At 39.3% G+C, this 14,411-nt stretch overlaps 1 protein-coding gene across 6 annotated transcripts in view; it reads right to left on the reverse strand.

Annotated features, from left to right (window-relative positions):
• Positions 1-744: 744 nt before the first annotated feature.
• Positions 745-14,411, reverse strand: part of TBC1D19 (TBC1 domain family member 19) — a 58,621-nt gene continuing 44,954 nt past the window's right edge. For 2 of the 6 annotated variants that reach the window (XR_014851796.1, XM_085059198.1), the window contains 2 exons: positions 6,329-6,411; positions 745-6,081 (listed from right to left, as the gene is read on the reverse strand). Coding sequence is in view for 2 of the 6 variants with exons in the window: in XM_085059198.1 (XP_084915324.1) it covers positions 6,364-6,411 (48 nt within the window). In the remaining 4 variants the exon portion in view is untranslated. Of the gene's footprint in view, positions 6,412-14,411 lie in introns of all 6 variants that reach the window. The other 4 variants (XM_085059202.1, XM_085059197.1, XR_014851795.1 and 1 more) reach the window with 3 other exon arrangements.

A 14,411-nucleotide genomic window follows, 5' to 3' on the forward strand; every position in this document is an offset into this window, starting at 1 on the left:
CCGCACAGCACCGCACCGCACAGCACAGCACAGCTCCGCACCGCACCGCACCGCTCCGCACAGCACCGCACCGCACCGCTCCGCACCGCACAGCTCCGCACAGCTCCGCACAGCACAGCACCGCACCGCACCGCACAGCTCCGCACCGCACAGCACAGCACCGCACCGCACAGCTCCGCACCGCACAGCACAGCTCCGCACCGCACAGCACAGCTCCGCACCGCTCCGCACAGCACAGCTCCGCACCGCACAGCACAGCTCCGCACCGCTCCGCACCGCACAGCTCCGCTCCGCACCGCTCCGCTCCGCACAGATCCGCTCCGCACAGCACCGCTCCGCATCGCACCGCTCCGCACAGCTCCGCACCGCAGCGCCCCGCACCGCACAGCTCCGCACCGCACAGCATCACACAGCTCCTCACCGCACCGGAGCTCCCCGCACGCTCCGCGGCGCAGCGGCTGTCCCGGGTCCGCCGGCTTGTCCCGGACCCCCTGAGATCCAGCCCGCCTGGGCCGGATTCAGGAAAGGCACAACGTGAACATAAGATATTTTGGCTGCGAGGCAAAACCACGAGCCCTTGGACTCTGTTAAAGTTGCCCCTGTGGCACCAATGCACACACCTGCGGAGCGCTGAGTGCAGTTTCGGGTCGGTGTGTACTGCAGCGCTCTCAAAACATCAACAAAACCAGAAAAGGAACAGTTTCACATCTGATCCCACACAACTGAAACCAGGAAAACTAGGTCTTCACGAAGAATGAACCACGATTTTATTATGCCTAAAATCTTGACCAAAAAAAAAAGACTTTTTCTTAAGATGTTTCCATTAAGCCACTGAATGGCAGTAAAGTCTATGCTTTGTCCTGTCCAAAGCTGTGGTATTTTCCAGCATTCTGTTTAGATCCATTTAACGAGAATAACACAGCCTTTCGAGACCAAATCTAATATCTTAGATACAAAAGACATGAGAAAACAATGCAGTGTGGATCCTAAAAGCTATAAAAACATTCCATTTCCAATTAACTATTGCAATTACCTAAGAAATCACAGAAGAGGGGTTGAGAGACTTGAGAAAAGCCTTTTCCTGCTAGATAGACCCTACAGGAGACAGGAGCATGAAATGGAGTGGTACAAGCTGCTTCCACGGCTCAGCAAAATCCAGAAAGCTAACTGTGAAATCATTACAGTACTATTAAATGCAGCAGGAAGCAATTTCTCTAGCAATATATTTGGAGTGCAAACTCCATCCCAGCCAAAACATATTTTTATGGGGGAAAAAATACCAAAACTTTAAAGTAACCATATAGCACATGAATATTTGGGAAATGTGTCTAAACCTAATGAACTCTGATTGAATTGTGAAGTCTGTGCACAGCCTTATCATTTCTGCTGGTGAATACAACAGCCTTTAAAGACCAGCAATATCTGACCAGATCTTGTGCAAAGAGAACAATGAAAAGCCTGTATCTCAAGAAAGCTTGTTCAGTGTTGTTTAACTTTAGGGAGGGGAGCTGGAGCAGAGTAAATGTCTCAAATGGAAACAAAGAAACCGGCTGTTATTTTAATTAATTAGTTAATATTAAATTACAAAGAGAGAAGTATGTATAAAGGGTACATCAAAGAGGCAAGTTTCCTGGACAAGTGTGAACGATATTAACTGAGAGTTGAAAGATCCGGACTGCACAAGTACTGTAAAGAAAAGCCATGCATCAGAATAGCTGTGAGATGGGGACACTCCAAGAAAATGCTGTGGGCCTAAAATAGAGAGTGATCCTTGCTAAAAATCCTTTTTCAATATTGTTCATTTTCACCTCCTGCTTTCAACTACAAGTCCCAAAATCAGGAAGTATGAAATGGATTGTTTTCAAGTAAGGCTTGTGTGGAGTTGTGGGGACATCACTGCTGGTCAGGACATCATAGCAGAAGATCTTGCACTGAGAAGCTTTTTAGCTGGAAACACCTCATGATGCACTGCCACTTCCTATCATGCAGAATCAGCTGCATGAGCTCAGAATTAAGGAAAGGCTGCAGCCTAACCCATTAATCCACAGAAACCTAAATAATTTGTGGTTTCAATATGAGGACCCAAACTCTGCGGAGTGCCCTGCAAGGCTTTATCACAGAATCAGAGAAAAATATATGACCTCTAGAGTCCATCTAGTCTAACCCCCCTACTCAACCCTGAGGAACATCACTCATAACCACATGCCAGTTTCATTTCGGACTGGTGATCACTACATTTAAGTAGAGTAGTTCAGACTGCCATCTACCTTGTCCACTTACCCAGTCCCTACTGGACTATAAAGATGCTGTGGATGTCACAGCATGAGCCTTGCTAAAATCAATGTGTGCTGCTCTTATCACCTCAGTCATAGAGCCAACTATCTCATGACCAAAGGCAATCATGTTGGTGGAACTCTGCTGGTTTTTCTGAATTGACTTGTGGCTTCCAGAAAGATCTGCTTAGTGATCTTCTCGGAGAGATGCTGGGTAAGGATGACTGTTCCGCAGTTTCCTGGACCTTGCTTTGATGAGGGATGTGGCATTTGCTTGCTTTCCAGTAACTGGAAATCCCATCTGATTGCCACAGCCTTTTGAAGGTGATAGGAAGCAGTACAGTGACATTACTCAACTTCTTCAGCACCTTTACAAGCAGCTCCTGTCCAGCCCTAAGGACTTGCAAACATCTAATTTGCTAAAGTATCCCCAGTTCAACCTTCCTCTACAGTTACTGGAAGTCTCCTCCAAACTTTGCCAAACGGTGAGCCCTGAGGGCTGACCTTGCTAGTAAAGTACAAGGCAAAGAGGGCTTTGAGCATCTCAGCCTCTTCACAGCTCTTCATCACTAGGTGACCTGGCCCATTCATCAGCAGAGCTGTGTGGTTCCTGGGTATGCTTGCAATTAGAGTTTAGAATGTTTTCCGTACCTTTAATAGAAAGGCTGGAATTTGTTGTGAATGGAGAATGAATGGAGTCTGGGCATGGGATCACTGGACAAAGCACACAGCAGCAAAAGCATTCTCAGCATGGATTATGCTAAAGGTATCCAAATTATCCAACCCAGCATATCTGTGTGCAGTTTCACAAGATACTCAGTTCTGGAGAAACACAGCAATGAAGAAATCCTGATAACTCACAGAGGTGGGACAGGATGGAGATACTGATCACTGTGAGCCGCTAAAGGCTACAGAGAGGCATATCTAAAATCTGTGCATTGTTGCCAGCCTAAGAGGAACCCAGGAGAAAAGAGGAAAACCTCAAAGCTGGTGTCACTTCTCTCCTGTATAATTACCATGGATGCTGGACCCAACAACGTCTGGACAGAGGCATCACTGTGGCAGATGGGCAGCCTGGTCAGCACTGCCTTGGTGCCCCGTGGCTCTATGGGCTACATGGAACCACAAATTCCCGGCGCTCCAGAGCCCGGGGACACTGAGAGTGTGGACAAGAATTAAAGTTGCTTTATTTCAAGGTCTGCTCTAAATACATCCACCTTCCCCGAAGAGGTGTGGCACTGGCATGTGCTACATAGTTGACAGAATGTTGCACCAGCATTTCCCACATTTGTCCCTTTGTAGGGAGCAAACTGGTCTCGAAGCCTAAGAGTCCAGCCATTTATGTTCCTTTCGATCACAAATCCTGGCGAGTATTAATAGACTCCTACCGTCTTGGTCGAATTTTCAGAGTATTCTTTGCTGTATGGATAACCTGAGAGGCTTTTCTGAGTCCTGGCCTGCATCCTTGCACTGATCTTCAGAGCAGAAAGGTTTTTTTCCTTTTTCTTAATATGTATTATTAACTGCTTTGAGTTGCCTTTTCTGTTAGCAATTTTATCATTCACCTAGCCTTAATCACCACATTGATTTATCTGAACAGAAAAAGGGAGAGGAAATAATCTTCAGTGTTGTTTAATGCCAACAGTTCTTTCCAATATATACATTCAGCCAGCCTTAAAATAACCCTGAAGCAGGTTTGAACAAAAGAATAAAAGAAAAAAAAATATTTTTTTCTGCTCTTTGGTGCCATTTACAGTCTCTCCAAACTACAAGCTGTGAAGGCTTTGGGTAGATGAGATGACTGATGAAGGAAAATGAAAAATGAACCAGACTAATAATAACAGACGAGAAAGAAACCTGTTGGGGAAAAAAGAAACAAAGCACAAGCTTTAAAAAAAATGCTACAAGGTCACATTACAGGAAAGAAGACTTAGAAATTAATGCAATAACTTTTTTTTTAATTAAAAAACAATGCAAGTACAAACTGACAATAGTTCAGATTCAGATAAATGATGACCACCAGATTATTGGTAAATTGTCCAAGAAACATTCAATTCTATTAGTGCTGTGAAAAAGAAACATTCATTTTTGAACAGGCTTGAGAGTAAAATTCAAATGTCTTCTCTTGATTAGAGAAATTACTCATATCTGCACCCAAATTATAAAACTTTGGAGTTTTCATATTTCATGTGCTGATAAAATCTCAAATGAAGGTGAAATTTTATATTTGCCAGGATGAGGTCAGGGTAGGAACCCCTTCTCAGTTGTTTCTGGATTACTGAAGTTTATGTTTAGGGGAGGGAAAGTAGTTCATTCAAGAGGAAGCTATACAAAGTATTTTCAGTGGTCCTGTATTTCCAGCTGTTAATGGACTAAGAAACTATGGGTCATAGATGTTATCTCAGTCTGATATGAAAATTGGAACATAGAGGATGGTAGTGAATGAAACATCCTCCTTATCTGATGGGAGTAGTAGCCCTTTGGATCTTCTTATCGATGACCATGAGTCTAGATATCCCTCAAACGAGCAAATTGCCTGGTAAGAGGCTAAAATGCTGCAAAAATGACAAAATCTATTTCAACAAGAAAGAAGAAGCAGTTATTAAGGGCAAACCAGAGCTGCAGATCTGCAAAGAACTTTTTTATTATGTTTAATAATTTGAGATATTTTTTGCAATCAGCATTGTCACAAGCATTGCAGAAGATTTTTTTTTCCTTTAACACTTACGGAGTAAAAACAAATATCAAAGAAGTCTTGGAACATACATGTTCAGCAAAGCTGAGTCTTGTATTTGCATGGAAGCTTTGCTTATCCTTTTTTCAAATTGTTGAGTTCTTTATAGGAACAAAGATGCCATTCCAGTTAGAAGATGTTGGCTAGGCAAACTGTGGTTGGATTCTGTTTATTTGAAAAATAAACAAAGACTCAATCTGTTTACACAAGATCTGGAGGCACATCCGGAGATACTGAGTCTGAAGGAAAACAATGGCAGAATGAGTGAATAAAATATTTCAGGCAGCACTTTGATTTCTGGAATCTGTAGTGGGAGCCAAACAGCTTGCTGGGACACAATTCTACTGGTGGTGCAGGAGCAGGGAGGGATCTTGCTATCTGGCTGAATATTTTGGTTTGTCAGTTAGATTACAACAAAGTGATGGATTAGTATATATTTTGACAGCTAAAGGCCATTTGGAGCAACACAAAAACAGTTGTGGAAATGAATTACATTACAGATTTACATGATCAGAAATATGTTAAAAGGTACCAAGGGACAATCCTGGAGATCACGATGTGACAGAGCTAATCATCTGATCTACTCAGAACATACATCACTACAACTGGTTTTGCCAAAATTAATTGCCAGACTGTATAAGTTCAGACATCTTATTAAATTTTAAGAAGACTTTGACTGTGGTAATTTTGCATTCACAGTAAAATCATAGTGGATTCATTTGTAGTTCAAACTGTCTTCAAATGACCAGTGTAACCATTCCTGGTGTTTAATGAACAGCAATATTAACACAACAAATTCATACATTAAAAACAATTTGCTGGCTATCTTTTTCAGTTTTCAAGCAACGTGAGAATTCAACCCATTTCAACACAGAAGTGAGAGCTTATAGACTTGACTCACTGAAAAAGGCTTAGAGGGATGGGAGAACAGAACATTTTACCGCCAAATGAAAAAAAAATCCCAATATATACAAAATCTTTCTTTCGCTTTCCCTGAATCTCAGCAAATCTATAAATCCGCCATTACCTAAGCAGAGACAGTCAGTGCTTTGTGTCTTCTTATTGCCTCCCTTCCTGCTAGACAGGAAACAAGGAAAAGCACAATCAGGAGGTGATGAGAGTCACTACTGCACGACTACTTTTTACCTTAGAACAAGCACACTGACCAACTGTGTGAAAAAAAAATAGAAAAAACACAATTAAAAAAAAATATTTGGACAGAGTAATTAAGCACATTCTCGTGATTGCAGCAAGTATTGAAGAGTGCTTCCTGGGACATGTTTGGGTATGTTTTCCCTCAGAGAAAATAGTTCCTACTCACTTATAACAGGAACTGTCAGGACGGAGTCTCCCTATTCAGGCTGGTAGAGGTGTTTTGGGGATCAGTTTTAATCTTCCCAGTGGCTATAAAGTAATTATGACATTAAAAATAATGTGAGTAGTAACTTTCAGAGTGGCTTTTTTTCTGTCTAAATAAAGGCTTAGTTCATAACAGATAGAGCTGCTCTTTACCTGAATGATCATGGTCAGAAAAAATGCTGTCAGATTAATTATTTACAATATTATATACAATAATATAATACAATTAATTATATACAATATGAGTATTTGGGATAAGAACGAAGACTTTTTATGACTTGCAGAAGAAGTAAGAAGAAACTGACAAAAGCTTTTACTTCAAGTGTAGTTTTGATAGTTTTAGAAGCTGTTGATTGAAAAGTGGAATGAGCAATCACTCACTCAGAGGCCAGAGCTTTGGTGAGTGGGAGATTATATTCCCATGATCTGTGACTAACAGAGAGTAATAAAAATCCTAGTGAACATGTGTATCATGTAAATACAATTCTACTGTCAGATGGTTTGTGGTAAACTGAAATGGCTGCTCTGAGGTCACAGAAAGCAGACTATTTCCTGGAATTTCTGCAGGCAAATCACACATCCAGTAAACAGGAGCTCCCTAGATCTGTGGCATTGCACTGCCAGGTACTGTGAGTGACACGGAACCTAATACATAAGATCATTCTGCAGAGGCAGAGAAAGCTGGTCTCAAATTACCCAGAAAGTTGAAAGAGATATGGAAACCACTGCTGAGAAAATCAAGTAACAGATATTTTGTCTTTACCTCAATTTTTATATGTTTTGAACTGGGTAATAGAGAGAAAGCATCAGAGACCACATCCTCAGTTACAAGGTCATTGGATACAGACCATTTTCCTACTGTCAGAACACAACCTTGGGCATTTGGTGTTATGGCTTAGTACAAACAGCTGTACTTCTCATGAAAATTAAAAAAAAAAAAAAAAAAAGTAAAATCTCATCAATTGTTTACATTTTCAGAAAGAAAACACAGTTAATTTTTGTTCCTGCTTGCTTTGCAGGTTGTGGTACTTGCAAGGTTGTGTGCAATGTGCTAAGCTTCCTTGAGCACTGGAGTTGAACCAGCTTTTGATCTTCCTTGGATCTGGACTTTTTTTTATTCCTTTATCTGTCTTCATTATGAAATTGTGACAGTTTTGGTAAGGGGTGGGAAAAAAAGTTCTGCATTCAGTGAAGTTTGTCAGCTTTCTGATATGACTTGTATAGGGCAGGTAATATTTTTTACCTTCTGCTTAATGAGTTTGAGTAGTTCATTTTAAACCATTCATGGTAGTTAATAGGAAATTAAGGGAAGGGTTCACTAAAAGTCTAAATCAGAAACAGTCAACTCTTAACCTCTTTAGAATCAACAGACAGTAAAGAGAACTTTAGATTGTCCATTTCTAAGATCAGCATCTTAGATCTGACAGCTTTTCTTTTCAAACACGGAAAGAGGTAAATCAACTTTCAGGAAAAAGAAAGTGAGTATTTTCTGTCTCTTTTCCATTAGGAAATGACCAATTAACAGTACCCCTAGCACCTTTCTTTATTTCATGTTCTTGGGACACATTAATTTCTTCATTTCATGTTCTTTTAGGTTTTGCTGATGCACCTAAAAAACAACCATAAAGGTAACTGTTCACAGGAGGAGTTGGAATGAAGGAGTTGGAATGCACATCCAGTAGCAATGGGTATGGGTAAACTTTTCCTAATATTTTACTATCTGCCTTCATATTTACTCTGTAGTAATTTCAGAGAATATCTTCAGAACTAAAATGACTACTGACAGAAAACTATTTGGTTCTAAGATGTGTTCCCAGTGGGATTATCTGTGCTAACACCAGCAGTGTTCCCCTTCCCCCGGAATTAGTGTCTGTGATCATTCAATACTAAAAGTTTTGATATCACACCAGAACAAGTCTCTTTTACACTATTTTGATATTTCTGTAATCCATAAAAACAGATAAGCTCAAGAAACAGTTACCTACAAGATCCAAAAAATTAAGTTCATAGAATCATAGGATGGGTTGGGTTATCAGGGACCTTACAGGTCACCTGGTACGTTAGTAATGGCTTCTGAACTATAAAGGCTTGAGGTAGATGTGACACCTATAGAGAGTTACTGGAAAGAGACTGCAGTAAACCACAAACTATGGCAGTGGGTGTTGTTCCTTAAAGCAGGGCAGTTGCCTTGTCCTGAGAGTTTTAAGCTGAAAATAATGAGTGGTGTACTTAACTGCTATCAACTTGCCTTTTTAGATCTAACTGAAAACTCACAGTGAAATAAGTGGGCAAGTTTATTTAAAATTTAAATTTAAAATATATTACATTATGGAGGAAATAAAAAGCTTAAATGCCTAGAATTAATCTTCACTAAAATCTTAATAAAGCATTAAGTCTTGAAAGGACAGTTCTGTTCCATAATAGCCCTGCCTTTGAATGGCCTGGTCCCACCAAAAGCAGAGTGCACAGCACTGACCTGTTTGCATTGGAACAATTTCCTGAGCAGTATCAGTAACCATCTCTGTTTAAACATCTGGACTGAAGTCAGGAAAGAGTAATTTATCCTGCACTTGTCATTTAATAATCTCACCATGGTGTTTTCTAAGAAGGAACAAAACTTCCACCTAGAGAAAACATGGCTTACATTTGCATTGAGAACATACTAATTTCAGTTGGGTTGTGCCCAGTTTTCTGAGAGATTCACTGTAAATTCTACAAAAAGAGTACTAAAAAAGCAGTTCAACTCAGAATATTTTTCATTAAACTCTCTGGAACTTGTGAGCGAAAAATCTCTATCTATGAAGGGCTATTTCTTCTATAACATTTTACATTGCATGTGTTCGTGGTGCTGAAAAAAAGGTGATATTTTACTTTATAAAAATAAAACAGACTGAACTGAGATTTTATGATAATGTTCAGAATTGCCTAGCAAGAAGAATAGTAGCCTTGAGTTGAAAACACAGAAAAACTGTGAGAATTACAGTTCAAGCTCTTAAAATAGGAAAATACAAATACATATAATAATATACAAAGTTCATTATTCAATTAAAACAAAAAATCTCATCTGAATAGGCAAAGATGGACCTTACATGTCAGAGAGACTCTTGCTTTTCATATTAAAAAAAACCCTCCACAGTTTACTTAAAAAAAAAAAAAAACAAACCAAAATTATAAAGCTCAAGGGCAGAATTTCATCATTTTGCAGACTAGGAACAATCTGACAAACTATAAAAAAGTGTCCAGGCTCTCACATTACAAATTACTATTGTAGATACCATGTAAGATACTTAGCTTTTTCTTTGCCCAGGTTGCTAGGTTAACTTAACCATAACCCTAATCCTATCATTCTCTGTCTTTTCTCTGGAAACAATACTTTCACTTTGTCCTAGTCTCATGTCCTAGAATACTGTGTAAAGATCTAGTGTATACAAAACAAAGATGTTTATTTGTGCAATCTACCATCTTGGCCCATCCCTCATCCAAAGTCTATTAGTAGGGATGAGTTTCCTGGCAATATATTACATTACTTGCTTGCGAGTTAGTCACTAACACTGCTCTGTGTGTGATTTCTTTCAAAGCCAAGGTGACCAAGGTCTTAGGTTTTTTCCAATTTTGAGTGAACACAAAGGTTACCATCCAGCCTGAGAAAATTTGCACTGACTATGGTGTGTACAACTTCCCTGCTTCTCTCGTAACTCCCTTCTAATGGAAATCCTGGCAGGCAATGCTGCACTACCCTTGTCCATAAAGCTCTCCAGTGCCTGCAGTTAGAATGGTGACCTAGAATGTTCAAGAAAACACCCTGAGCATCACTTCCTTCTGTTTTGGGAGGATGGCACTGACACAAAGGTCTTTGATAGATTTGGGTATCTAAGGTAGTCTTTATTTAGGTCTTTATTAACCTAGATTGTTGCAAAGCCAAACATTTACTTCCTCCATCTTTTATTTGAGTGGTTTCAAGTCTGAATACTGATTAGCTGCCTACATAAATTTGCTGTAAACCAACTCTCCACTATAATAGTTACCCCTTATCCATATTACCACCTAATGCAGGAATGGACTGATACCAAATCTTTCAAGTTTTTCCAGGATTTTTTTGTAACAGGATACAAACATTAGATTTTTCAGGGGAAGAGGAGAACCCTAATCAGAAAGGTTCCTATTTTCTGTAAGCTGTAAACTGTAATTCCCATAGACAGGAAACCCAGATTAGACAAAACTATGTTCAGATGTTTGCTGAATATTGCAAAGAGAGAAGATAAAGCTCTGGAACAGAAAAATCTAGTGGTACAAGTGTGAGTTTCAAAATTTACACAATATTTATATCAAAAAGACATTTTATCTCTTGTATAATTAAAAAAACTTACTCAAGCTTTACAAATAAAAAAAACCCTGTTGAATAAAGATGCAATATAAAGTCACTAGAAGAAAGTGTACTTTGTTAAAAATACAAATAGGAAATGATCACTTTTCGTGTTGCAGAGGTCAGAGTCTGCAGCATTTGAGTACCTTTTTCCACACACCCTTTCCTTCAAGGATCACTTTCCCCACAGTGGAAGTGCATTCCATAAGCGTGAGGCAGAGGTGGCAGATGGGCTCTCCTGCCTCTGTGGTAATGGTGAGCAGCATTAACACTCCTAACACCACTTTGCCACAGTAGGCTGTGATGCCTTCAGGAACTAGTTATGGTTAGAATGTTTTATAAATTACAATGAAACATCTAATTATGTCTTAATTCCAGAAATTATGGAGAGGACTTTACTGTGAGTGCTGCTAGCAACTGGAGCTTCCTTCACAAGCTGTAACTATGCCAGTTTTCCACAGTCATAACTAGATGTTAACATTAATGAGCCACGATTGGGCTTCAAAGCAATGCTTATGTTTTTGTAACCCAGATGCACTTGGAAAAAAGGGAGAAAAGGGAAAATGTTGTGACACTAGACTTACTATGAAAAAAATTTATATAAGAAGTAGTACTGAACACAGAAAATTAAATATTATTGCTTTTTATATTTGTGCTGATTTACTATTTGTTATTGGATTTATTCAGGCTTTAACTATCTTAAATAGAGCTTTTCAGAAAAATACCCCATAGAATGCAACATTCAGAGAACATGATTCTTGAATAAAATGAACAATCAGATACCTACTAAAACATATTAGGTGGATAAAACATAATATTTCGTCGTTAACTATTGGATTCCAACTTGTCTCTTAGCAACATGATAAGGACTTTTTTGTTTAAAGCAAAGCACAGAAATTGGTCACATGCTTCATCTTGCACAAATTGTGATCTTTAACTCTTTTGTTAAATATTCCATTTATTTTGGTCATAATCCCAAAAGAAAAAAATTGTTCAAACTGTTCAGCCAAAAACAATGTCATTTGGCAAAGCACTGTGATCCTCCATAAATCAAATTCTCTAGAGACAATTGTTTGCACGTATCAGCAGTCCAACATCTACAACATGCTGATTTTGAAATGTGGGCAAACAGAGGCCCCACTGCAACCTTCTTCAGAGACCCTCAAGTTTACTTCCTGTAACCAGCAATGTCTGGTAAGACACAGAATCAGGTGAACCTCCCTGGGCTTAAACAAAGACTCCAAAAAATTGCCAAAAAGCAGTATTTCTCCCTTTGTATTAATTTTAAAGCCAATCCCTGGTCAGTATTTAACACAGTCAGATGGTGGTCTTACAAAGCATGGTGAACCCAAGGCAAACATCTTGTCCTAATCACAGACTCATTCTGTCCCCCTAAATATCTCCTGACTTGTGCTGCACTGTGTCCTCTGCAGAAGAGACAAGTATCCCGAGATGCTTCTCCAAAGCATAATTGGCCCGTGATGCTATAATTTGGTAGGTATACTATTAATTGCCTAATTAAAAAATACTAAGCTGAGACATTTTAACACTGTTTTAAAGCAGAGCACAACTGTCACACTGCTAGATCAAAATGATCTTCCCTGCATTAACAATTTTGTTAAGGTATTGAAAAAGCCAAGCATGAAGTGTACAAAAAAAGTCTTTCAGTGATTTCAAATGGCAGCACACAATCTCCGGATTCAAGAGATTTCAGATTTTTCCATGGTTATCTGTTTCAGTAAGTGGTTCAGCTCACAGGCATGCAGTGCCTTGCTACAAGCGTGACCTTGTGCTAAAAGCCTGAAGCCTCCAGAAGGGTATTTTTTCCCTTCCTAAAGCTGTAAATAAACCCCAAATCCCAAGTGTTGGAGTTGTCCTTCAGCATTCCCCTGAAACCCAGTATCATTCCTATGGCTATTGGAGGGGGAATTATTCCCAGGGGTTGTTTCTCCTGCCGGTGCTGCCCAGTCCAACAGGAAGGCTGGCTCATGCCCTTTGCTGGCCATTCCCAGAGGCCCTCAGTTGGCCCTGGCCCTGCTGCACTCCCTGCCCAGCAGTGGAGCTTTCCGGGGCTGGAGGAAACCTGCTGGAGTTGGCTGGGCAACACAAAGCTCTGTTGATCTGAAATATGTGCTTCTGCTAATTGCCTTTCCTGTGTGGGCTGTGGGGATGGAAGCCGCTGATCCAGCACCTGCAAGCAGCCAGGCATGGACAGAAACAGCCTGGAGGAAAAGAGGGAAAAGGAAGCACCCAGCAGCTCCCTCTGTCCCAGATGCATCCGTCCCCTCCCTCCCCCACTTCCTCAAATAAAACACTGGACAGAATATTTTACTGATTTGTTAAAATATATTGATAGGCTCTTCCCCTTTCTCACTGAAGATACAGCCCTTCAGTTTTGCAATGTATTTCAATATATTTTAAAAAATTATTTTCTTGTTAATTAGCAGCTCACTGTATTGCTTTCCCCAAACTGATCTTTATATAGCAATTTTGTTTCATGGAATCCCTTCAGTCTTGTTCGAAGAATTTTATAAAATTCATTAGAAGTTAGTAAAATAGGTGCAAGCTTCAGCATACGTTTTTTGCTGTTTTCTGGCAACAAGTCGAAATGTGCCTTAAACTGGAGACTCCTTGCAGCCTTCTCCCTTTACTGGGATATCTAACTGTTTTACAGTCTTTATACTCTTATCATTTCTCATAATAAAATTTGTTACTATGACCAAAAAAATCCACTAAAAATTATAAACTGTTCTAGTTATTCAGTTGTTCCATGACCCAGCCATCAAGATTCGAGCTTCAATATATTTTTGGAAGTACTGAAGGAAGATAACTTGGGTACATTTTTAGACAAGTCTATTTACTTTTGCATTTTTATAACAGTCTATTTGACATTTCAAGAAACCCTTAAAGACCATAGCCAGAATCCTAAGGTAAGCAGCAAAAAAATTGATCTTTATCTGTAAACATGGAGACAAGTGGTTCTTGTACTGAGATGTCTGTTTATATCAACTTAGATAGGGTGGAACAGACCAAAACAATTTGACTAAATCAAGTCATTGGACATTAAGCTGAGCCTATTTAAACCAATGTAATTATCAATTTAGATGTGATTCTACAATCACATCTGGCCTTAACTTAAAACAGCAAAAATGAAAAAGGCACTTTAGGAATTTGGAAGTCAAATGACAGGCTACAAATGTCAAGAACTTTGAACTGATCTCTAAAGTTAAAGAATTAAATAATTGATACTACCTATGTATACAGAGAAGTATCTAGCTGCAAGATAGAAACCAGTCATTTTAATATTAAAAAAAAATAAATTAGTATGATTTAAACAAGGGAGATTAAAGACACAAGGACCAACCAGAATCTGAAACCGAGTATTTTGCTGGAACTTGTAAGTGAGTAACTGAGGGGAACATGAAAACAACACTTCAGTAAAAGCAACATTTAAAAACAAAATTAAAAAATATATAAAAATCTAACAATAAAATTGAAGCTTAAAGTGAGGATCTAGTTAATTTTTTAATCTCATCTTAATCTTATTTTAAAGCACTTATGCTCAGTATTCTTGTATACAAGAACATGCATGGGAACCCTCAATGAGCTCCAAAGCACAAGGTTCCCTGTCCAATCATCAGGAGAAGCACTGGTGAAGGTCACAAACAGTTTAAGTACCCCA

The sequence above is a fragment of the Lichenostomus cassidix genome, chromosome 4 (assembly GCF_008360975.1).
Source record: "Lichenostomus cassidix isolate B80296 chromosome 4, HeHo_3.0, whole genome shotgun sequence".
Lineage (NCBI taxonomy): Eukaryota > Metazoa > Chordata > Aves > Passeriformes > Meliphagidae > Lichenostomus > Lichenostomus cassidix.